Source organism: Marmota flaviventris, chromosome 11 (assembly GCF_047511675.1).
Source record: "Marmota flaviventris isolate mMarFla1 chromosome 11, mMarFla1.hap1, whole genome shotgun sequence".
NCBI lineage: Eukaryota > Metazoa > Chordata > Mammalia > Rodentia > Sciuridae > Marmota > Marmota flaviventris.
Window position 1 is genome coordinate 99,741,634 of NC_092508.1, and position 26,854 is coordinate 99,768,487.

A 26,854-nucleotide genomic window follows, 5' to 3' on the forward strand; every position below is an offset into this window, starting at 1 on the left:
AGTGAGCAGAAGGATACTAGTTGGAGACTGGGTCAAGGAGGAGGTGAAGGAGAAAAAAAGGAAAGTAGCTGGCACAGGAGACGTACAGATGGGAAGGCTGAGAGGAGGATACCCATCCAGTGAACTTCAGAAATGGCAACTAGTCTGGGCATGGCTTAAAAAAAAAAAGAGGCACTTGTGAGAAAATGTGAAACAAATCTTTATACTGTAAGAACAGTTTTGAGACCTTTCTGTACAAGTTTCTACTGCTTTGGTGCAGCCATCAGATACTCCCATCAAAAAGACCATTTTCATAATTAAGCTTCTCCACAGAGACCCCTCCCAGCAAAATTGTAACATGGAAGCTTCTCTCCTAGTCAACAAGATTTTTACAAAGAAAGTTAGCAGGATTTTTGCAGAGAGTTCATTGTGGTTTCCGGATTCCTCTTTCTTGTAAAAGACAGGTTTCTCTTTTTGGTAAAAGCTAGGTCTGCAATCAAGCTTGTTGCTGTGTAAAAGTTATTGTATCTGTTTTTTTTTTTTTAGTAGATATTTGTGAAACCTCTGTCTAACCTAGAAATATGAGACAAAGAATAACTGTTACATACCCAGCCACTCTCATGTAACCACCTCACTGAGTATAAATCTGAAAGAATTTCCAGACTGGGGATCCAGAGACTTTTTTAGGCATTAAACCCCTATGGACTGTTGTAGCTTAAATAAACCTGCTTCCTGAAAATTCCTCAGATGTCCTCATCTGTTCAACATCAGCTTAGGAGAAATACAAGAGCCACTGGAAGCACAGGGCTGAGTCTGGGAAGCATTTATTCCCTGCATAGGACTCTCCACCATCTCCTGCATCCAGGAAGAAGAGCCTGGAAGCCAGATGCCAGACACAGGAGGGGCTAAGTGCCACAGGACAAGTGGAACCTTCATCCTTCGCCACCCCTTTTTTTTCTTCCCCTCACATAAGGCAAAAATCGTGCCCTAATGCTTGCTCACTGCAACAGATACCCAGGAGAGATTTCTTCCTTAATTAGCTAATGACACGGGACCATTTCTGAAACACCTCATTGCTCTCTAACACCCAGGGAAGTAGTTCTGCTCATGGACTTTCTCAGCCTTGTGTGTGTGTATGTGAGTATATTTTTTCCTTCACTTTTATGTGAAAGTCATTCAGGACTCTAGGAAAAAAAAATAGATGTATAATAAAAATGAATAAAAGCTGATGGTGTAGTGCTTTCCAGGAAAAAAGGAAGAAGAGTGTGAATGACACAGTGGCTGACTATATATCATTGGCTTTCTCTAGCCCCGACTATAAAGTATCTTTCAGTATAAAGTGTGGATAATAACGTCTGCCCCCTGCCTGACTCACACAGATGTGTCAGGGACAGAGGAACTAATATGACCCTGGCTCCCATCAGTCATCTCTCCACTCACTGTGCCTTTGGCATGAGCATTGTGGTCCGTGGCATCCTGTCTATAAGATAGCTCTCTGAAACAACATGCCTTCAAATGCAGGAGTTATCATTGCTGCAGATATTGGGGGAAAAAAAGCAAAAAGAAGAAACATGCTCAGCTTCTTAGTTGGAAGTAGTACACAGCAGAAAATCACCTGGGTACATTTCGGCTTTCACTTATCTCCATTCTTGTAAAGTCACCTGAATATTCATATGACTCGACAACATCTGGTAAAACTAGAAGAATAAGCAGACTCCTTGTACACTGTGGGGTGCACGGAACTTGGTGAAGACTTTAGAAAATAGAGTTGAATAAAACAAAATCCATAATCTATAACCCAATAACCTACATTTTCAGTCATCTATTTTAAATGTCAGAAAATTACTTTCACACTGTAGTTGTCATTTAGGTGGTTTTTCAGCAGTAGACATTCAGACAACTCAAATTTTAATGTACTGGGTTCTTAAATGAACAATGGTAAATTGATTTAATGTTTTAAGTAACATTTATAAGTACAGATTGAAAATTTTAATGATATTGAAAATATCTAAAGAATGTATTAATATGAAAAATCAAGACATAAAATTATCATTAAAATATTGTCTATGCTATATAAAAACATTCATTTAAAATGTGAAACTGAAATGCATATGGATAAGAACAATGTTTATCTGGTTGGTGTTCAGTTTTGTACATTTTGCATTTGCATTTTCATTAAGGAATGTATATATATATTGGGCTGGGATATGTGTCAGGCTGTGGGTCCAATCCCTATCATTGTGTGTGTGTGTGTGTGTGTGTGTGTGTGAGTGTATACACACAAAAATGTATTTTTTCCCCTCTTTGGAGTTGGGTATTGAACTCAGGGCCTGGCACATGTTAAGTAAGTGACCTATCTTTGAGCCACAACCACAGTCATTAAAAACATTTTTCAAAACTTTCTGAAGTAATTTTTTAAATAACTTCAAGTAATACTTTTGTCACGTGAGTAAATAACACTGATCACCTCAGAAAATAAGGTCAAAGCTGGTTACAGTGGCACATGCCTGTAACTGCAGCAGCTAAGGAAGCCAAGGGAGGAGGATGGCAACTTCAAATCCAGCCTCAGCAATTTAGCAAGACCCTGTCTCAAAATAAAACATAAAAAGGGCTGGGGATATATCTCAGTGGTTAAGTGCCCCTAGGTTCAATCTCTGGTACACACACACAAAAAAAAAAAAAAAAGAGAGAGAGAGAGAGAAGAGAGAGGAGAGAGAGAGTGAGTGAGTGAGAGAGAGAGAGAGAGAGAGAGAAAGAGAGAAGGAGGACAAGGAGGAGGAGGAGGAGAGAGAAGAAAAATAAAGCTTTAAAACCAAGAGAAAGACTTATGTGATGATGTGATGGCATTAAGAGGTGGGGCCTTATAGAAGTTCATAAAATCCTGAGGTCATTGGATTAATGCCTTTAGCAAATAGGCCCAAAAAAGCCTGCAGACCCTCCCATGGTACGGTGTGAGAATATAGTGAGATAGCTACAGTGTTCAACCCAGGAGAGGTTTCTTCTAAGTCTCTACCATGCTGGCACTCTGACCTATAATTTCCCAGCCTCCAGAACTGTGAAAATATAAACACTGTTGTTTATAGGCCACCTGGTTTATGGAATTTTGTTATAGCTACCCAAATAGATCAAGACAATGACCATGCCACTGTTAGCATATTTATTTATTTTTCCTACTTTAAGTTACATTATTCTTCATATGACCTTGAACTGTTTAATCTCAATTTTCTGAAAGGAAGGAAGGAAGCATCTGCTCAGGAAGCTAATAACTTAGAAATTGTTTTTCCAAGGTATCAGAACAACAAAACCCAGAGCAGGTGAAGTGAATGTCAGACTGGTCAAATGGCAGTGGAAGACAGCAGGAACACGCAGAGAGAAGACGTGATACATTAGCTGCTTTTCAAATGATTCCTTCCATCAAGGGAAAGTATCATTTATCACAGAGCATACTCACAGAGATGAAACATGATCTTGGGGACAAGCTGAAGAGATTATAGGCTTCACTAGACAGTAGGGAGTTTTCAGTGAAAGATTTTCATGAGCTTCTGGGTCACAGGAAGGTAAGACAAAGGTTGCTGTCACTAGATTGTGTGTGTATGTGTGTGTGTGTGTGTGTGCGGGCATGCGCGTGCACGCACAGATGTGAATGTGTATGTGTTCTCAGTTATACATGCACTTAACTCTTGAAGATTTTTTTTTTGACTGTGGAATTTTGATAAATAAACAACTATGCTCCAATGATTTGCATGACAGGAGGAGACACAAACAAAAATGAAAAAACTTCACAAAAACTCATTATTGCTGTTACTTATCTGGATGTCTTATTTTACCCACTCCACAGTGCATCATAATTTTTTTAACATCTTATTTTAAAAGAGTCCCTCATTTGATCAAGCCTAGATTAGAACTGTCACTAAATTTCTTCAAATGAATGAGATAGATAAAATTACAAATGTATTTACTTTGAACCCAATTTATGATTTATATAATTCAGGAGTAAGCTAAAATCCGGATTCAGAAATGACCATGAGCTCTTTCCAATATATTTTTATTATTTGGAAACTGGATGTGATGTTATTAGTTATCTATGTAATATGGCGAATAAATATTGGCTTACATGCCAACTTCAGTTGAATGGACGGGTAGATGTTTTACTTAGGAAAAACTCCTCTGTATATTATGTGCTAACTGTGGACCATGTACTGTGTACCAAACACATGGCAGGTAGATATAATCTATACATTAACACTTTGAAGTAAGCACTCTAATTTTCCCCCATTTTATATATGAGGATGCCAATGTTTGGTAACTTTACCCAGGTTCATTAGCTGAGTGAGCAATGGAGTAGGGCTTAGGAATAGAGACACCCATGCTCTCCACCATTATGTAACATCTGGTACTGCCCTGAACACTGGATTGAGAAGATCATTAGGTTTGACTCTAGAGCAAGTTGAAAGGTATTTTGTAATTAATTTTCATTTCTAATCATGAGGTTGTGCTTAGTATTGGCTATTGCCCACCCAATTCCTTGATTTCAATGATTTGAGACAAACCCACAGAAATGACTTGACATGATCAATCAGCTCCAAAGCCAATTCTATAGCTACAGTCTGAGTTATTGGTCACTTTGTTTTCCCTCCTCCTCCTTTGAAGACAAAATAGAGTAATATGACCTTTTTGGGCTTTTCTTTTAATTGAAAAAATAATAATAATCATTTTAACACCTATAATGAAGTGAATGAGATCTCAGACAACTTCTAGACAATCATGTTCCTCTCTTTGCCTCTTGAGAGGAGGTGTGATGCTCAGGAAAGGATGGCTCAAAAGAAAGCATCATTTCTCATGGAATTCAAGGTATGAAATTAATCATGTTCAGGAAACCATCAGGGCAATATATTTTTTATATTATACATATTATAATCCACATTACAGGTACTGTACACACACTTCAATGGGCCATTTACTTTCTGATTGTTTATTATATGGTGCTATATTAGCATAGGATAGAGGATTTGAGGAAGAAGAGCGAGTTATTTTTTATGTCTACTTTAAGCTGTTAGTTTTACTGCGTTTCAGAGTGTGCAGGATCGTCCTGTAGTCAAATCGAGCTATAAAGACTAAATTGAATTATCCCCATGGAACAGCTGTTAAATCTCCAGGGAGTGGGCAGGTCCCACAAGAAAGGGATGACAGATTGCAATGGGGATTCCGCCTGAATGCAGCCAGTAGGAAAGGCTTGTGCTACATGAGGCAAAGGCTGGCGCTTTTGTGAGCCTCGAATCCGCATTTTATAATTTATGGGCATTACCATGCTCTTCCTGCCTGATTTGTTGATTTCTTGAATCGCCTGATAAAATTAACTTCCCAAGGCTCTATAGTTGAGAGAGAATCTGTGAACACTGGAAAAGATCAAAAACACCCTTCCTTTCAAAAACCCTTACTTGGCATTGCAATGACTTAGTGACTTAGAGTACAGCTGATTTGGTGCTGTTGGGGGAAATTTTAAGCTTGGCGACAGGAATGAAGTAGTTTGTAACTCATATTTGACCATGCAAACCATTCTTTCCCACAAGGAATTCCAAAGACACAGACCAGGTATATAAGCCTGTGTGCTTGTGTGTGTGCGTGTGTGTGTGTACATGAATTCTCATTTAAGCAAGGTGATGAAAGCAATTTGGAAGAAAAATAGTGTATGTTTTTCCCTTTATATTGTGAAGGTGAAAACTAAGGTTGTCTCCCTACACAATAAAACGCTATTCTTGGGAGTTTTTTTTCAAGTGCATTAGTGCTAAATGGATTCTCTGAGCCTCATATTAAGGACACTGCCAATTAAACCCTGAAGAATAAAGTACGCTAGCCAAGTTTCAGGGAACTTGCTAAATGCAATGGTAGTTAAAACATCACCAAAACATTTGTTAAGGTTACAATTAAACGATTCTCTCAAAAAAGAAGATGGAAGCTACCAATATTCAGAAATCCATGTTTTGTCTCCATTATCTCATTTTTATTCAGTGACTGTCTTCAAAATATCTCGTCATTAAAGATATTTTCTAGTGTAATATGTATGGAGATTTCTTTTATGAATGTTGCCATAGGGATCTTAGTTACTCATATCTGAGGCTCAGGCTCTCTTATTTTTAAGAACCTTTTATAAACAATGGGAGTGAGTGATGTTTTCTTAAGCTTATTGTGTTGCAATTTGCTCTACAGACTCAGAGCACAATGGCAAGTACAGCTGCCTTTTGATGTTTATGACATTTGTCTAAGCTAAACTTCTGGCAGGGCGTGAACCCAATGTAAGTGCCCTTGTGTTAGCAGACTACACTTAATACAGGAACTGATATATTAGAAATGATTCTTGGAAATAGTATTGTGGAAAGGATGGGAATGAATGCATTTTCCACAGCTTAAATCTTCTGAGCCAGACTCAAGAAAAATGTCATCCACAAGATGGTGCTTAGGTAAATTAGGAGATAACCTAAGCTCATGTGGAAAAGTGGGGGAATTGTCAGGGGCCTTCTGTGTGAGCCAGAAACGGTAGGTCAGGTAATATCAGTTGATGTCACTCCTGGAACCAATGGAGGGAATGAGCCCTTGTTAGTATTGTGTGTCTTAACCTTTCCCAACAAAAGGAGTCAGAAACTTGGTGACAAACTTTTAAACAATAGTGACCTTTAATCTTGGTGTGGTTTTCCTAAAGCAAATGTGTCTTACACCTAGGAATCCAATGGCAATTTGGAAAAAAAATGTGTCAAGGCAAAACACCAAATTATAAAATGCACTATGTAAATTATATGTATCAAGGGAAAGTAAAACAGGCTCATTTGCATATATAGTTTCCTCAGATAGTTCAATTGACAGACTTCAGGCAGTTAGGGATTTTTTTTTTTTTTTGGTTCTTTGGTTATATATATATATATATATATATATATATATATATTTTTTTTTTTTTTTTTTTTTTCATTATAGATGGACACAATGCCTTTCTTTTGTTTATTTATTTTTATGTGGTGCTGAGGATCCAACCCAGTGCCTCACACATGCTAGGCAAGTGCTCTATCACTGACCTACAACTCCAGCCGGAGGGTTAGGTTTTTTTTCTATCAGTGATACAATGACTTACTCTTGTATGGATTAAAAAAAAAAAAAAAAAAGTTGTAAGGAACTTGCAATTCAGAGATTAGGAAGCAGCATAATTCTCCATATTTCTCCTGCTACTGAACATAACTAAACCACACTGAAAATTATGTGTAAAAGAAACCTAAGAAGATGCTGACTGATGAAGAGAGGACAGAAAGCATATGTAATAACTTCAAGGTCTAAAGCACAACAGGGTGGGGAGTTCTCTGTATTTTCTTAGTGTCCTAGCCCCGTTGCTGAAGAACTAACAACCACCCCAACAGACGAACTGGTATAAACAAATTTTTAAAAAATAGCAATACCAAGCCTGCCCTCTACAGCCAAAGGATGAAGAAATGGGCAACAAGACAGAATATTTTTAGAAAATAACTAAAATAACTGTTCAACCCAAGATAAATGCTATAGAGAAAACTCCTGCTGCAAAGCTATCTAGCTATGCTGTATCACAATGTCTCCAATCCTAACCAGGGTGGCATTATGGAAATGAATCTGGGAATGTCTAGAATCTAAAAGAAAAATCCTAGGGATTTGAGAAGTCTATCTTTGTCAGAAAAGATCAAGTGTTTCACTGTGTGTCAGTGGAGACTACATGGGGATCCTGGACTTCAACGTTACTTAGCACTAATGAGGGAGGCCATCCACTTCACAAAGATGGGGTCAGGATGCCTTGGTGGACTTCACCACAGTCCAATGATAGCAAGTGAAGACACTTTCTTCTGGTAGTAATGTCACTGGAGGTCACACAGAGGATGATCATGAGACATTACCATGCAGCCTACTCAGAGAAGAAACAATGAAACTTTTGTAGGAAGCAGTAACTCTCACATACTTGGTAGTAACAAGTACCTTTTCCATCCACAGAAGTCAATGGAGGCTCAGAAAGGAATTGGGATTTCTATTTCAAACCAGAGTTATTAAGGCCAAACCTCTCTTTCCCCTGAGTGGACAGCGTGAGCAGAAGACAGATAAACAGAAAATTTAAAGAAGATTTGCCATAGCATAATATTTAAAATATGCAGGTTCACTTAAAAAAACAACAACGATATTTTGTTATGCCAAAAAAGAACTCAAGCTAAACGAAAAAAGATAATCGATAAATGCCTCTTAGATGACATTTAATTAATGTTAGAATTATCTGACAAATATTTTTAGAGCAGCCATTATAATAAAAATGTCTCAATGCCAATTACCCATTTGATATGAGTTAAAAAAAATAGAAAATCTTAGTAACAAATCAAAAGTCTTAGCAAGGAAATTAAAATATCAAATGATAAGAAGAATGATATGAAAATTTTAGAAATGAAAATTCATTATCAAGCCTAAAAGATAATAGGTTCAATAACAGAATGAGAGAAAAAAAAGAAAAAGAATACTAAACTTCTACCTAAAACAAAAGAAATGACATGATTTGAACAAAGCACACAAAATAAGACTAAGAAATAAGATTTGAGGGATTATAACAAAAGATCTAGTATTCATGTTGTCAGAGTTCAAGAAGATAAGAAAGAGACAGATATAAAAGCACTTGAATAAATAATGGCAAAAACCCCACAAAACTCCCCAAGTTATCCACATGTAAATGTGTAAAGATTAGCCCAAGACATAGTCTATTCATTCATTCAAGACATCAAACAATAATCAAACAAGGTCAGCCCAAAGAAATCTACAACATGACAATCACATTCAAACTTTCAAAAACTAAAAACAGAAATTTTTGAAATCACCAACAGAGAAATGACATGTTACCTATTGGAGAAATAAAACTAAATTTATCACTGAGGCCAGAGGTAAATGATTCAGCATTTTCCAAGTGCTGAATAAAAAGAACTGTCAACCTATAATCTTACATCTAAAGAAAATATCTTTCAAAGGTAGAAGGAGAGAGAAAAACATTATTAGATGAAGAAAAATAAGATAATTTGTCACTTTCATATACACTCAAAAAGAATGGCTAAAAGAAAGTATTTCAATCAAAAGAAAATGACAAAAGAAAGAAAATCAGGCTACAAAAAAGAGAGAGAACAATAGTAAGCAAAAATATGGCTGAACTCAAGAAACTCTCCTTTTTCTCTTGTGTTTTCAAACTTTGTTTGATAATTGAAACAAAAATTAAACTGTGTGATACAGTTTAAAGTATAGAGGAAATATAAAGACAATTACATAAAAATCATGAAAGGTAACAAAATTTAAAAGGAGAGAAGTCTTATATTTCACCTAAATTGGTAAAATAAAACCAGTAAGTTATCAAATTTTGCATATATGTAATATAGTAACTAAGAAACCACTAACAAAACCTGTACATAGAGATATGACCACTAGATAAATCAAAATGAAATTCTTAAAAATCATTCAAGCAACACATAGAAAAAAGAAGAGAAGCATGAAAAAAGAAGATAACAGAACATAAAAAATAAATGGACATTGCAACCCTAACACATTAATTACACTAAATGTAAATGGTCTAAAGATACCTATTAAACATAACTGGAAAATGAATTCAAAAAAATGAACCAAATATTTGCTGTCAATAAGAAACTCAGTTCAAGTACCACAATATAGCTAGGTTAAAAATAAAAAGATGAGAAAGGAAATATCATGCAAAGTTAATTGGAAAATATATAAATGGCAACATTAACCTCAGATAAAGTAGACTTCAGAGCCAAAAAATTCATCAGAGCAAGAGCATATCATTATACGATGATTAAAGGGCTAATCTGTTAGGAACAAATAGCAGTACTAAACAGAGCTATAAAATATGCCATGGGAAAACTGAAAACACTGGAAGCATGTATAAATGGAAAAATCCTTAACTATAGCTGGAAACATCAACACCTTTATTGAGTACCTACTACATGCAAGGCACTCTGCTATATATTAAAAATCCATTAGTGATAAAAGAAGACATATACCTGACCCTAATGAAACTCATGCCTTATTAGGAAAAACAAATGTTAACTATTTAACTTATCAGGATTATACATGTAACAAAGGACATCTCTAAAATACAAAAAAAAAAAAAATGTAACCTCATTTGTTTAAAAGGCCCTCTTTTGAAGTTCAACAAATTCCTAGACAACTATGTAACTCCCAAGCTCTTGAATTTAATGGAATATTCTTTGCTTTGGTTTACCAGAGATTAAAAAAAAATCCATGTTAGCCCTTATAGAATGCAAATTTCACCCACAGCTGAAAGCAACCACAACCAGAAAAATAGAGTTCTCTAAATATCTTTGATACACGTTTTTCTCCAGGAACACAATTCATACTCAGTCCTGGCTGGGAGTCTTGCTCTTGAGTATGAGTGAGGCTGATGGGACCTCTTAAGAGTGCAAGATAAACACAGGCACACTATGAAGAGATACAGGAGTGCGATAGTGAAAGCAAGACTTACCCCCGAGTGGTAGAAAACATCAAGAAATAAAAATAAAAATAAATGAGATAACTTACCACAGTATAGATCTGATGCTTTCTTCTTTTAGCCAGGTCAATTATGTTTACTCCATTGTAGTAAAGGTTTTCAATACATCCATGGAAGTTTTTCTTTAAAAAGGTCCCAGGTTTTCCTGGTACTGGAATTCCTCCAAAACTAAGCTTTATAGTGGGAAAAATAAAAATCAACTCTTAGTTATAAACTCTGAAGGAGTAGAAAAGGAAAGGAAGCAAATACATTCAGTAGATTCAATTGTATGTATGAGCCAAGTGACTCAAATAATTATAGATGCCACTTGATTACACATTTAAAAGGATACTGATTAGCCCATGTAAAAATAACTGTAATTGCTTGCTTCTTGAGGGCTTATTTTACAAAACCATTTTCACTTCTTTTCTGAACCTTTTTAATACTAAATAAAACAGTAATTTACAGAAGGAGAAGAAAAAAAAAAGAAAAAGAAAGAAAACCAGCATCTTTATATTTATCTCTTACACAAGCATCTTAGAGAAATTGTCCATAGAAAGCCAAGGGACAAACAAAACATAACTCTATTCAGCTGAGAGACCTACTTTAAAGGCCTGCATTGTACCAAAAAACTCAGCACAAGGTTTTTCCCAAATCATTATCTATGAAAATAAAAAAACAGACAATAATGCAAATGCCTTATACAGTTTTATAATGCAAATAAGAAACAATTTAATGAAATCTTTATTTAGTTCTCAATAGTGACACTTGTTCAGCATTTGTGATAAAATGGGAAATTACTATAAATTTGATTGAAAAGTGCAAGAATTGTAACTGATTGTGAAGTGTGATTATAGCACCAAACTACTTACTTATAGTGAATTTGTCTGGGAAGATTATGGAATATTAATTTTCATGACCATTTTATGTCTAGTAAATACTAATACAAATTATTTTAATGGATATATTACTTTTTGGCATCTTGATCTTTTGTGAATATTTTTTCTACCATGAGAAGAAAACAAAACAGAACAGTTTCTATGTTTACCTTTATTCCAATATCATTTAATAAGTAACCTAGTTTTTCTCTACTACTTGAAAATGTCACCTTAATCTTGTACTTATCTGATATCCATGTTTAAACCTCTCCTGTCTTTTCTACTCAAACACACACACACACACACACACACACACACACGCATTCTCCTACTCTGAATGTCTCTCCCTTATATGAATACCAGCTATATGCAAAGGATTACTTCTAGATATTTATTTTTTTCCACAAGTTCTACACTATTGAAAAGTGTTTCTTAATGAATTGTAAGAGGTGATAAGGATTATTAATCCTTTACTCACTTTTACTTATTGATGCTTTACTTTTGTAAGAGAATTGATATTATCCTTCATTTTTTTCACAATTTCAGAATTTTATTTGAAAAAAAATTGTTGAAATTTTGATTGAGGATTCATTACTTCATTAAAGAGTTTATTCAGAGAAGAATGAATTTTTAAAAATATTTCACTTTCCTTTCCAAGAACTCAGTATCTTTTTTTTTTTTTTTCAGAATATTTCAGATAAGGTTCCTCCACCTAAGTTGTTAATGTCTTTCCCTAGTTCACATATTCTTCAGTGAATTAACTTCTAGGAATTTCATACTACTAAAAATTCCATTATATTTTTTTCTAATTCACTAATATTTTATCATATAAATACCCATATTATTGGTGCTGGTTCATTTTCTCTAACAAAATATTTTGTATGTAACTTCATATTAAGTCATATACTTTTTAAAGATAATTTCTTTGTATTTGTGAAGGGTACAATCATATTACATCTACAAGCACTTTGTTCCTTTTTAAAATCAATTTTGTACATATCTTTTCTTTATTTTGTCATCGTAACCAAAACTTTCTAGGATCGAGCCACAATTTAAGAAATATTAAATAATAATAATGGTATAGAACCTTCTAAAACCAAACTGAAATAAAAGAAGACAAAAAAAAAAAAAAAAAACCCTTCCATTTACCATGGACACATAACTCTGATTCTGACTTCACATCAGGGAAACATTCCTGTACTCCCAGTTTACATATAATTTGTTTCTGTGTTTGAAATGAGAATGAACACTTTCCATTATCCATTGTTTCTCAAAAAGTTTGTGGGATGGAACTAAGTATTTCATGCTCAATCTATTGCTGTGTTGAATTGCATTGTTAGATGATGAATTAATAAATTCTCTCTTATTGAGTCATGGTTGGGTACCATTTGTTTTATATCCATATTTTACCTAGTAAATGAATAAAAGCCTAGTTTTCTTTTGTCAAATATTTAGATCAAGTCTATATTTGCCTCCCAAGAGAAGCTTTATCTTTCATGATATATGTCTTGGAAAATATTCTAGAAAACAAAAACCCATCAACAATAAATTTGTAAATCCCACAAATATTTTATAAGAAATATTTTTGAGAGCTTACAAAATTACCTTTTCACTTTGATGTTCACCACCTTCTTCAATTACTAATAAAAAAAATTAATGCTCTACTTCACTGCATTGTGATTTAGGAAAACAGCAGATACAGAACAAAATTTGAAAGGTAATAGAAAGAACAAAAAGCACTGTCTTTTACACAGCAAAAACAGTACTTAAGTTATTCAGGGTAAAGATTTTTATCCAAAGAAAAATAATACACAGAATACTGTATATAATCTTGTAATTTTCTACAGCATTAAGGGAGCAACTATTACTCCTTTTAGTCTGGGTGGAGGATTTTGAGAAGAATTTGTTGGGGAAAGTTGGGTTGTAGTGTACAGACTATTCTCTGTTCCACTCTGAGGGACTGAAACTTATAGAGCATTGGAGAAGGTGGATAGAAATCACAAGTCAGATCCTGGAAATCATCCTGATTACCAAAGCAGTGATGTTTGCAAGCCTATATGAGCTGCTTCAAGTTCAGTATGGCCCCAGAACAAAAGAGCTGGAGAGAAGCCAGGAGGATTATCAGTGGCTTAAGTGGAGCTCCAATATAGGAGAGCCCTAAGACCTGTTTCTCACTGACCTGGGCACTCTAGCTAGCATAGGCCTAAGAGAACAGGATGCAGGGGGAGGAATGAAAGTGCTGAGGTTTTCAGTAAATGTACAGAGGGCTGGTAGTTGCATTTGAAGTCTGGGAGAGCACAAGTAACTATATCTCATAGATCTAGGTGATACCAGGTATCACAGACCACAGCAGCAGAAGGTGACACTTGGTTCTCAAGACTCCAAACCAGGTAGGACTAGTGGGTGATATGCTTTCAGGTGGGACAAGTAGATGGAATACCTCCCTTGATGTAAGATAGTACTAACGCTAGCCAGTTAATAATCTGCCCAGGAAACATTAATATAATCCAGTGTTTATACAATAATGCACAAAGGTATAAATAGGTATTAACTAATTACTCAATAGAGATGTTTTTCCTGCCATCAAGGGAAACAGAATGATGAGCATATGGGATGAAGTGAGAGAGAAGTGGTAAAATGGCATTTATTTATATTTGAGTGTGAGTACAAACTGAGATATATATATATATATATATATATATATATATATATATATATATATATACACACACACACATATATATATATATATATACATATATATATATATATATATATATATATATGCAAGTGATTTATACATTTTGATTTTTCAAGTAGAAACTTGCAGCTCTAATTGTAGTATTGAGTTATAGATTTAGTTTATTTAAGTTAGATTGGAAAAGTTTGCTTCATATATTGATGTATTTCTTTCCTATAAAATGTTGTTTTTCTAAATATTTCATAAACACTTGGTATATAACTATTAATTTTATATTAGTAATTATAGCCAATGGATCATTTGCATTTATATTTTATCTTATTTATCAAAACTTTGGTAATAAAAACTAAAATCTTGCTTAAAATTGTTTTTGTCCATCAAGTCATGCATATAAAAGTCACTACTGTGCAATGACGTAGGCTGGCAAATTATTGTACCAATTATTTGAAAAAAATTGAATATTGACCATTCTCAAGCTGTTCTACTTGATCTAATTGTACTCTGATTCACTGTCTCCCAATACTTGCTTTTCTCCTTGACTCCATCCATTAGTTCATTCATTTGGGTTCAGCTCACAGAAAAGCAGTGTTAACCAATATTTGTAGTATAAAAATGTGCAATTTAATGGGGTTTTTTTGCATTTATTGAGGTTTTATATGGTATGCACATGTGGTTAGGATAGATATTTTAAATAAGGGATCATAATGAAAAGTTTACAATGATTTTTATATTTTGATCTTAATTTTTCCTTTCAAAGGTGCTAATTTTCTATCTTGTTTTTCTGTATGAATTCAGTTATTGTATGTTTCTCACAATTCCAAACATTTTTTAAAATTTTTCCTTTACTGATTTCATTGTTTTGGATTCTGAGTTTCTATTTAGAATTTGGCATAGTTCATCATGTGATGGATATTGATGATGCTGAACAGAGAGTATATTTCAGCATACATAGTCCACATGAAGTGCCTAAAGGTCTTTGGTATATGGAAGACAGAGCTAGAAACTTGGCTTGACTTAGATCATGTTTTCATCCATTCATTGGAAGTTTATAGTGGTCATAAACTTCCAAAATTGTCATATGTGAACAATTATTTCTATTTCACACCAACTGAAAAAAAAAATCTTTTGTTTTAACTATTCTGTTAGCAGCTCTCAGAAATACTTGAAAAACTTGTTTCCACTTTTTTGGTCCAAGTCAAATCCCTAACTAGTTGTTGAGGCCCTACTTTCTGTAAAGCATGGATCAAGCCCCTGTGGTGGTATTGAAGTTAAATCATGCACTCTCTCTTTCCTGTAGAAATGTAGGGCCATTCCCAATGAAAAATCCATCCTCTAACAGAATGATGGAAGACAAGGTATGGTAAGAACAATGAGAAAAGACCAACTGCTATACAAAGAAGAGGTTTGGGAAATAACTGGAGAAAATAACCAGAGAGTTGGAGTTTGGAGAATAATAGAATTTTGAGACATACATTTAGGAAAACAGACATTTCAGAAAAGCATATCGAGAAAAGTATGAAGGACAAAATAAAGGGCACCCCCCACAGCCCCAAAAACACTATGCTGGTGATCAAAAAACTAAGTAATCATAGACATTTAAGTTATAAATAAAACTAGCAAGGTGAGTTGGAGACACACACCAAAATCACTGAATGTAGAGCTCAGAAGAATGGGGAGTACTGAAGGATTTTCAGCAAGAAAATATTAATCCTCTTCAGGAAGATATCACTTAAATTGTGAATGCAAAGATTGGATTCAGTAGGCTTAGTCTAGCCTCTGCTGAAGGGCCCAGAACCTAAAATGTTCAGTACAGCTATTTTAGGTTGGGAGTCCTATGTTCTCAGTCAACTCTCTCCAGATAGCAACACAACAGACTTAATTGTTCCCTTTAGGTCTCTATTCAAAGGTGACTGTCCCCATGATGTTAACCTTTATCCTTGACCTCCCAAGCCCAGTACTGTGATCTACTTTTAGTTTTCTTTTCACAGCAGTTTGTTGTCTACTTACTTAGTATAGAATTTACTGATTTGTGTTGTTTTTTGCTGAATAGTTTTTCTCTACGGCTAGAATCCAAACATCACCAGGGTAGGAATCATTGGTCTTTTCATGGATATATTTCAAGCACTTAAAAGGAGGCCTGACACATAGTAGATACCAAATAAATATTTGATAAATATTGCTACATTTTGGATCTGAAACATCCTTAAATGTCCATGTCTACTAGTCCCTAGATGTAAGGGAGTAGTAGAAGGCATGCAGGTCATTGAATGCATGCCCTTGAAGGAGGTCCTGGGACCCTAGCCTCTTCTTCTTTCTCTCTCTTTCACTCCCTGTCTGTGTGGTGAGCCAGTTTGTTCTACTATATACTTCTGTGATAATCTCCTGCCACAGGGATCCAAGTGATTATGGAACTGAACACTCCAAAACTGTAAAGCAAAATATGCTTTTTGTCTTTATAAGATGATGACCTCAGTTATCTGCTTTGGTAGCAGAAAAGGGACTAAGGTGAATATTTTGAAATTTATCCCTTAAGTTTCTCAAGATAGAGAAAATATCTTACTCAGTTTTTTATTACATAACCCTAAAAGCTATGATTAAATATAATAGATCCAACAAAATATTTCTTTATTTGGATAAAAAAAGGGCATAAGCAATTTTCTTCTAGGTCTTCTTTTGCCTTTTCCCTTTTGATGATGTTGCCTTTTTTTAATTCTGTTCTTGTTTTATGGGTCTTGGCAAATTGCAGAGTGTACCTTTCACTGATGTTAGTGGGCAACAAAACTAAGTATTAGATTCCAGAGTTCCACTGGCAGTGTGTCTTGGACAAGGTAGTCTACCTAGTAACCTGAGGTAATTGTGTGTGTCACAGGTGTGCTCCAGCTGGGTAAGTCCCAGGAGAAAGCTCACTTTGGTGTTAAAGGTATGAGGTCCCAGAATCTGCCACTCTCGTTTCCTTTGATCTATTCATCTCCTTTGGTCTGGTATATGCTTGCCTCTTGATCTTTGATGTTACTTGGATGGCAACGAGTTCATTCCTTCTTTACTGTTTCTTGTTTTCTCTAGGCCCATTTAAATTTGGAATCTTTTGGTTCTGATGATTCTACTTTCTGTCTAATTTGACTCTCTGATACTTTTGAAATTTCTCAAAATATTATGCACATTTTTGAGTCACATTTGTTCTGATGGCCACTTTTTAATGGAAGGGCTTTGAAGAAGGATCTAAACTGCTGTCTTCTTTTTCAGTCTTTGAAACTCACCTTGCTAGGTGTTAATGAGTCATGTGACCCTTCCCTGAAGGCACTGCCCCTCATGGGCTAAGTCTAGGTTGATGAATTTTTGCCATTAAAAATGAGGCAAAAATCCCAATTTTCTCATGAAATCACTTGATATTTTTACAAATATCAATCTGAATTCAAATGATTATTTTTTTTTTTTTTGAAAGAAAGAAAAACAACAGATAAGCCAAATGAGATGAAGCAGTGCTAGTCTTGCCTGGTCAGTCACCTTGGTCACCATTTTGTAACTTCTACTCTGTTATTTTGACTAGATCAATGACTCAGTCTGTGACAGGATTGGAACTTCTGATCTCTAGAACTTTAATGTTCTTCCATTGCACATGATGTGCTATTTTCCCCTTACATTGAAATTGGAAATTGAACGAAGATAATTGACAATGTTTTCATAAAAAATTACTTTGTTTTTTTTCTTTTATGATCTAAACTTTCATAAGTTCCCAATGTTCCCTTCTTTATGCATGAAGACTATCTTATTTCATTTTGCTGGGGACAGAGAATAGATGATATCTTACCAAGATACAGCCCTATATTGGGTAAAAATAAAGCATTAGTCTCAAAATCAGTTCTTGTTTACAAAGTACTGAATGCCTGAACTGTCTCCTCATTCCTGTTCCCCACTTACTGCCCAGTTTTCAGGTGATATACAAAAAGTTCACTATTCAACTGAGGTCTCACAGCCAGAAGTACAGGAACTGGGATTCTGCATCTAACTATCTCTTCACCAATATTCTGGTTTTCCTAAAACTGTCTCATTGTTTAAAATTAAAATTTCCCCAGAGCACTGACAGTCCTGGCCTAAGTCCTGCTGCAGTCTTTAAAAAGAAGAAAACGAGAGGGAGGGTACATAGCACCAGAAACCACAGTGTGCTCTCAACAGCATACATCAGGTCCTTCCAATTTTCTCTGACAGGCCAACCCTGCGTTCTCAATCTATTATTAAGTTTTGCACCAGGGATGTTTCAGAACATTTTTTTTTTTATTATTGTTGTAGTTCCCATTGTTGTTCCTAGGCCAAATCAGATCAACTGTTAGAACTTTAGTTCCTTTTTCCAAATAGATATCTTTTCATAGACTTGCAGACCTCAGGTATATTAGCCCAATTGGTCTAATACGTTTTAAGATCTTTTTGTCTGAATGACTTTTGTATACACACACATTTTACTATATATAAATATGCCTATTTATATATAAATATATCTCTATATGCGTATCTCTCTCTATACACACACACACACACACACACACACACACACACCACACACACACACTTCAGATCCTTTGGCCAGTCAGTTCAGTCATGTCCATTTCAGTACTCAAGCAAGAAGCTCAATGGAAAGCCTCACTTCAGCATACCCTGTGTTACTCAGGCAAGGTACTCAGGTTCCTGCTGCATCCCCTGGTCACATCCTGTCTTGCAGGGAGATGTGTTTTGATCCCAGAGGAGATGATCACAAAGCTGCTACCACCATCCAGACCAGGAATTCCCCAGCAGCGCACCAACACTTCTGCCTCAACAGCTCTGAAACCACTTCAGGGTCTCCACTGTCCTCTTCCCTCATCTGTCTTTCTGAGAGATGTGAACAAGGGGCAGCTCTTTGGATTGCAGATAGAATTTGGACCTATGCACTTTAGCTGTGAAGGACTATTTGCTAAGCTGGTAGAGTAGAACATATTTAATTCAATAGTTTGCTAGCTTGATTTGCAACTCTTTAAATTTTTAGATTTAAGATACCTAGTTCTCCATTTATACTATTGCATCAGGCTCTAGGAGCAGCCGAGAGGGTCCTGGATAACTGTATATTATTTTATTGATGATTATATTACTTGAACCTAAAAAAAAAACCAGTTTTCAAATGCTTATTTAGCCACTTCCACTAGAAAAAGTGGGGTAATTAAACCATACTGTCATTTTCCTAATAGAAACCTATTAAACAAGAAGATATATTATCATTCACTCCTTGGGTTCATGTTAAGAAAAACAATTATGTTTTTCTATAATACTGGCTTTGAAAGATTCTCTCCTTCATATTCAATGCAATTGGTTTGCTTTTAAGACATATTAAGAGGAAGTGTTCATATGTCATTTCCTTGCTTTAAAACTGGAGGAAATATAAATTTAGCAGGTCTCCAACTCACAGTAATCTTAAATTGAAGACTAGAAGCAAAGGGGAGAACCACATAAAGCGATTTCAAGTCTTGTACACAGATAGGAATCCGCTTCACAATCTGGGCCTGTGCCTCCAGGGACCAAGTGTTCCTCCCCGAGTGAGAAATTTTGGCCATCCCATGGATCCTGCTCCAAGAGCTACAGACCTGGTCTCACATGCTGGCCCTACTGCTGTGGCAGGGGTTAGTGGACAATAGGGATTGTGGGACTCAACAATTTTGCTCTGTCTTTTAGGTTTTTATTTGTGATGTAGTAGTTGATAACCTCCTTGATAGGGATTGTTTAGAGGTTAAAACAAAAATCACAACTGCCACACATAATAGGAATAATTTTCCTTTTCATCTTTTCGTTGTCATTTCCTTTTTGCTTTTCTTTATCTTTTATTTTCTTCAGTTTATTCTTCACCTTGATGTCCTCCTGTGTTAGCCTTGAAACTGATTTTCCAAAGAAAGAAAAGGATCGATAACAATTATACTCTCTCATGGCCTTGAAAACAGTTTCCCTAGTGATCTGTAGTTATTTTGATCACCAAATAAACACTTTTATGATGTCCATCCAGTCAAATGACTGTCTTAGTTGTAAGAGAAGTTTCCGTTAGGCCATGCCAAGCAATGGTAAGGCAGCATCAAAGGTGGCCTCTGAGCATGGAGAAATTATTACATCCTTTTTAGGAGATGAAAAATAGGCCTTAGATTCATATTATTTGGGATTTACATAAAAACAATCATTCATTTATTCAACAAATATTTCCTTACTGTGTTTTCCAAGCCAGATACAATTCTACAGAAATAAATGAAAACAAAAAATGAAAATCTTGGCCTTTTTAATGAGGCCTTTTTTAATGAGGGGTGGGGATGATAAGATACACAACTCAAAAAAAAAAAACAGTAAGTAAATTTAATTATAGATTATGAAGCAATGTGCTTTTGAAAATAAACTGTGAATTAAATCAGAACATATAGTGTTAGAAATAAATATAAGAAACATTTCTTAAATCATTCACTATTTTTATTGCCTCAGCTTCTTAAAATATTTCTTTATTTGCACATGGAATAAAATTCAAAAGGTTAAAGGAGAGTATATAGTTAAAAAAAATTTCTTCTTGTTTTATCCCACACTTTCAGATTCTTTCTTACTAGTCTCTTTAGTAACCTTAAAATTTTTTCTATTTGCACATTTTCAAGTTTATGTAATCTCTGCTTTTAAAACATACATTATTTATTTGTACCATTACACATTGATTTTTCTTTTGTATTTTCTTTTCTTCTTTACATTTCTCATGAAATATTTGTCTTCTAAGACTGGAAAAGTTTTGTCTAGTTAGGACATTCTATTATTATTTTTATTGGTGTATTATTGATTTTCCTTTTTGTTGAACAATTAATATTAAGAAGTTTCAAATTAGAACATATGGGACTGTCTCTGTCATTAATGAGTGCTACTTTTGTATAGGTTTATAAAGCATCCTCACAGTAGGTGAGCTGAAGGCCAACATCTGACTACTTTACATTCCTGGTAAAGATACAGGAATCGTTTTTAGATTCAGACAGCTTCCAATTTGCACAGATGACAATAAAACAAGAGACAAACTTTGCAGCTGCCCTTGGTCCCTGCCCTACATACCCCAAACAATGGCTCCTAAAGAAAATGGAAGAGATGACCTTCAAATAAGTGCGTGTTCCTATTCCTCAGTATGTAATTGTAAATTGCAGTTTAAACAAGTTTATATGATACAGCTGTATTCTAGGAGAACAGGGTGAAAACCTTACACATTATCAGAATGGGGAGGTTATTAGAAACTGTACCCTAACAGCTTCCCTGGGTCAGGGAGGTGAGTGAAACAGAATCTCTGGGCAGATCATCCCCAGCCTTTCATGTCTCCTTGGATCACAGAATATCTTGCCAAGACTTAGATGACCCCCTGCTGTGAACTGCAGGCTGTGTGGCCTATGTGAACAATGCAAAGTCACCTAGGCACTGAAGTGGAGCTGCTCCTCCAGTGAGATGATCATAATGTGTCATCAATTACTTTTGAAGGATTTGGGGAAAATTTTTCATTTTTCTTTTTTAATTTCTAGAATATATCCATTGCACACACTCCTTTATAATTATAGGAAAATTGTTAGAAACAGAATGTTGTAGTGAAAGAAATGTTTTTCCTAATTTTGAATGATATTATCCTTTCTTAAATATTGCATTAATTACTATGCCAACAACAATATACAATATCATTTTGGTTTCTTTTTATCATGCTATTGTGGCTGATTATATAGTGTTGGACTTTGTTATTTGGAGCATGAATTGATATTTCTTTCTTTCGTGTTTTTTTTTTTTTTTCAATTAGAGAGTTTGAAGACCCTTTTGCATATGAAAGTCATTTGTATTTTTTTATATTCATGTTCTTTCCCTGTTTTTTTTTTCCCCAGTGGGATACCTGTTTCCAAAAAAAATGTAGGGAGGCTTTGTTTATTAGTAATATTATAATACTTTGAAGTACTTTTTCTAGTTATTTGGTGGATGTGGCATTATTAAACATAGTTTTTTACAAAAAGTGCAAGTTATTTATTTCTCATTTTATATAGGCACATTTTTTTCAGATTGGTAAAATTTTTCATATATTTTATTCCCAGGTTCCTGAAATCCATATCATACTTAGAAGGACCTTAAACATTTTTAGATTATGAAACTATATCTCATTTAACAAAAAAAAAAAAAAAAAAAAAAACTTCAATCTTATTTTTGAAGATACACCACACATGTATTTTTAAACATGAAAGGATCTTAATCTAGTTTTAGGCTTTTGTATATATGTCTTAAGCTAAGATTTTTACTAAAATACATTTTGTAGTTTATGAAATGTCTGTTATTTATAGAGTAGAAACATGTAAATCTTTTTTTTTTTTTTTCAAAAACAAGTTTTTAGAGTTTGGGTACATATAGTGATGTAAAACAGGGCCCCTAGCACTATTGAAAGGAAAGGACTTTTTCAATTATAGGGGTATCAGAGGAATAAGGTCCTAAAAATGTGTCTTTTCTAAAGTCTTTCTGTTTCAGGCTAGAAGAAAAGAAAACTGCTATGATGTCTCTCACAGCATTCAGAAAAGTCACATGGATTAAGTGATGTGAACTAGGAAGACATCCCAATACGAAGTACTTGATCTATATCTTTTTTCCTGCTTATCTTTTTGACAGAGGTCTCCCTGAGTCTTGTCTGTGTTCACCTTCTAGGTTGGACAAGAAGCAGACAATCTCATGCCTTACATGGCAAATGCCAGACTAGTTGCCTCATACAAAGTCATAACGTCACTTGATTGACCTCCATAAGACAGTCTAAGAAGAAGCCACTGTACTTTCTTTGTCAACTACTATTCACAATATGGTAAAATCTGAGAAGGAAAAATAGGTTTATATCAAACAGTTAGACTTCACATAAAATTTGATAGAGAACAGCTCTACAGCAGGAGGATGCTCTGATGTTGGGTCACTGGAGCCTGAGGTTGTGAACTCAGCTATCTTTCTAGCTGGCGGTAGCCCAGGCCTCATGTGTGCACAGAAGGGCTCAAGGCATAAACCAAACCTGATCAATATATAATTCTGCAATAAAGCAGATCTTAGATTTAAATATCTTGTTTGACTTCTTTCCAATAATAGTGCCAATTTTGCTTCTCAGTAATCAGAGTTGTGAGTTTTCATTTCCCTGGTTAACACAACTACTTGGTGAGATAAGGGTGGATAGAACTTGGCCCTCCCATCCCTGTTCTCTCTCTTCTTAATATGCCCTTTCAAGTGCCTCTGCAAGGCTAGAGACTTTTCTGGGCATATAACTCTTGTTTTCCAGCACAGCCAGCATCTCCCAATGCTATTACAGTCAATCTGTCTTCTTTTATGATCATTAGAGCAACCTGGCTACACATATTTTGAAAGGACTACATCCCCTGAAGCAAAGGTTGCTTGGGAGAAACTTTTCAAGGTGTTTCTTTCCTAGAAAATATTTTTTTATAAGTCATCAATGCATGCCCTAAAGAAATCAGATCCAACTTCATAAACTGAGTGACATCATTGGATTTCATTTCCCGGAATGCTGACATTCATTTCAATGTCACTCAGCTGTGATTGCGTACAGATTCTATACACAAGAGATCATAGGTAAACAGATTCTTGCAAGTCAATTAAGTCAAGCAATGGTGAATTTTAGAACCATCCCCTTGGACATTAAAGGGAAAGTATTTGAGGGACTTGTAATACTGAGTGATAATTTTGTAGGTTTTTCTTTTATTATTGTTTTCAAATTCATCAAAGACCTCTCTGCTTTGAGGTGATTTTAATATAGTGTGTTCCCTTTGTTCATTTTGTGTTTTCAATCAATTAAACAATTACACAAAGGGAGAGTGATGGATATTCACAGACTTCCAATTTTCAGCAACTCAAAAATATCATTCTGGCATCTAGCATTCTGAGTCAAAAATGACAACTTTTCTTTTGAAGTTAATGAATGGCATGCCTTATCTACAATGTACTAAAGTAACATTAGGATCAAAAGAAGAGATTTTTCTCTAAGTTTATAATTGTGATTGAAAACAAAAAAATAGGCCACCTCCTAATTTTTCAAGCACCAATCTCCATCTCCACTGTTGTGTTATCTACTCAATTGGTAACTGAAATTGTCTCCAAACAGGATTTCCTACTCTCTGTTCAGAAACTCCTTCCTTCCACCCATCTGCAAACCCGAGCTACACATAACCTTCAGAGTGACTGCTGTGAGACTGTGGTTCTGAGACATCAGGAACTTCAGGATTCCCTGGAGGAATTGTAAGCAAATTGCTGAGTCCTATCCCACAATTTCTGATTCATTGGGAAAGGGAGGATCATGAATATGTTCACTTTCAGCGAATTTCCAGTGGTTTCTGGTTGGACTGGCCCTGAATCAAACATTTAGAAATGCTAGTCTAAAATGAGAAATTGTCCATGTTACCATCATGAAAAAATTCTTCAGTCCTTCTTCATTCTCAATAATGTAAGATCATTAACAAGGCTCAAATGGCCCTCTACCACCCCACGCTTTCCTAATTATTAAAATTTATCTTTTACTATTTCCTGCCTCGAGTGGACTATTGATAAAGGTTTAACAGGTGGAGGTCCAAGGTGGGTCACTGACACACAGAGAGACGTGTACAAATGTGTGTGTGTATAGACATAGATCATTCTCTTATAAGCAATGTGCAATACACAATTTATAAATAATAAACCATACACTAAGGTTTGTCATTAAGTTTCATCTAATCAGTTGATTTTTTTTAATCAATTGATTTTTATATACATTTTTTACTCTTTTGTAGTCACCTATGGTTTCTGTCATATATTCTTTATTCTTTGCACAAATCTTTAAAAATGTTTAAATTAATCCTAAAGGAGTCATAGGAAAATAGTTTTCAAACCAGAGTTTTCTGACCCCTGGTCTAAACAATCCACAAAAAAACGAATCAAACTTTGATTCATCGTGTTTGATAATATCCATAGTATAGATTCTTCCACTACTGTGGATGTCAAGCTATCAGAGGGAGATCAATAAACGTGAAATTGGGAAGGCATGCTATAGTAACCCAGTGCAGAGTATTTTCACTGCACTGGTAAAATGATTACAAAAAGCTTGAAGAGTTCATTTAGACAGATAATGGATAGATAATTATATGGTAAAATAATAAGAAAGTAATAATTTGTTGCCTTTTAAAATATTTTACTTAATTGTCAGCTTATGCAACTTAACTTTTAATAATGACTGTGTTTACCAACCAACTCACAGAATTTCTGAAAATCTAATATATGTCCCTTATAATTTGAACTGACCCCAACAAACCACTATTGGCCTACTGCTTTAAATAACACAAATCCTGGACAAGACTAGTAGCATATCATGCTCTGTGCCCTGGTGTACCTTTCTGACCATTTCTATCAGGATAACTTAACTCGTCCAGGACTTAGCAGTGTATCCTGCTGGGAGCCTTCTGCCATTTCCCAGACTGACCCCAGTATTCTCTCAGTGTCCATGGCTTCCTACCCCGTTAGCACCTCCTTGTTCTATAGTGGTTTATGTTGACTAATAGACTATAAGCTTCTCCAATGCAAGGAATTAGACTCAGTCATCTCTGAGCTGACCATGAAGCCTGGTAATCCAGGAAGGGTACAATAGACATTTCTTGAACTCAACTACTAGTAAAATGGCTAATTCTTGGTTGCCAGTTTTTAGAACTCTGTGCAACCTCCTTGGCAGTGTTCATCCAGTATATTTCACTGTGGCTCTTCTACAAGGCAGCGGGGAGAAACAGCTTTTCATGCATTAGTCAAACATCTGCATAGGAATGGTCATAAAGGCTAATGATTTTAGTCCAGGTTCTAGACTCCTGGAGATTTTATTTATAATTTCTAGGTCTTTCATTGACTCGGCTAAATTGAAGTTTAATTGAAGACTGACTATGTTTAATCAAGGGATTTGACAAAAACTCAGAAAGGCTACACATGTGCGAGCACATACATGTGTGTGCACATGTACACCCAGTAATAGGGAAATCTTCAGAGTTTAAAACACATCTCACTGGTGATCCCCATTATCACCTTACTGCTCAGATTCCTGGATTCCTTTCCTTGTAGATCCTCTGGCATAGATGGAGGGGAGATAAGTCCCAGGGCAAGATTCCTCAGTGCACCATGTCTCTCAATGGCTCTGTTTACTGGTTTTCTTATGCCTCTTGAGAAAAATGACCTAGAGATGTGCAGGGAGAGTCAACTCACCTCATAATCAATGTCCAGGGCATCTGCCTCACCCTTGGTCCGGAAGTGCTGTGTGTGTTTGTCCACAGTGAAGTTCACCTGCTTGCCCACCCGTTCGATGAGGACCCAGTGCCAGTGCTGATCATCCAGGAGGCTGCCCAGGGTGGCGGAGGGTGGACTGCTGCTAAGTCGAACTTTACTGTCATCTGTGGGGAAGGAAGAAGGGAAGATGGCATCTGTGTGGGAGGGTAGCTTCCAGGACTAAAACCTTCTGTGAACATGACCCACACTCTCTCCTAGAGGTAAAGAGGGACTGTCTTTTGACAAACCAACAACTGTGCAGAACTTGCGAAGGAGTAACAGATTTTGCCCACAGATTCTGAGACGGAATTCTAATTCAAACCCTACACTCCCAGCTTTCAGACAGGAATGTTTCCAGGACCAGAACAATTAAATAGTAAAAAGAACTCTATATCTTAAGGGCCTCAAAATTGAAATTGAAAATAGGGTTTTGACTCTAAGAAAAAATACCCA

The 26,854-nt window shown here is 35.4% G+C and overlaps 1 protein-coding gene across 2 annotated transcripts in view; it reads right to left on the bottom strand.

Moving 5' to 3' along the window:
- Positions 1 to 26,854, bottom strand: part of Cntnap5 (contactin associated protein family member 5) — a 787,874-nt gene that overhangs the window by 393,835 nt on the left and 367,185 nt on the right. The window contains exons 6-7 of one of the 2 annotated variants that reach the window (XM_027936831.2): positions 26,342 to 26,526; positions 10,567 to 10,707 (exon numbers count right to left, since the gene is read on the bottom strand). In XM_027936831.2, coding sequence (XP_027792632.2) covers positions 10,567 to 10,707; positions 26,342 to 26,526 — 326 coding nt within the window. Of the gene's footprint in view, positions 1 to 10,563; positions 10,708 to 26,341; positions 26,527 to 26,854 lie in introns of both variants that reach the window. The other variant, XM_027936832.2, reaches the window with a different exon arrangement.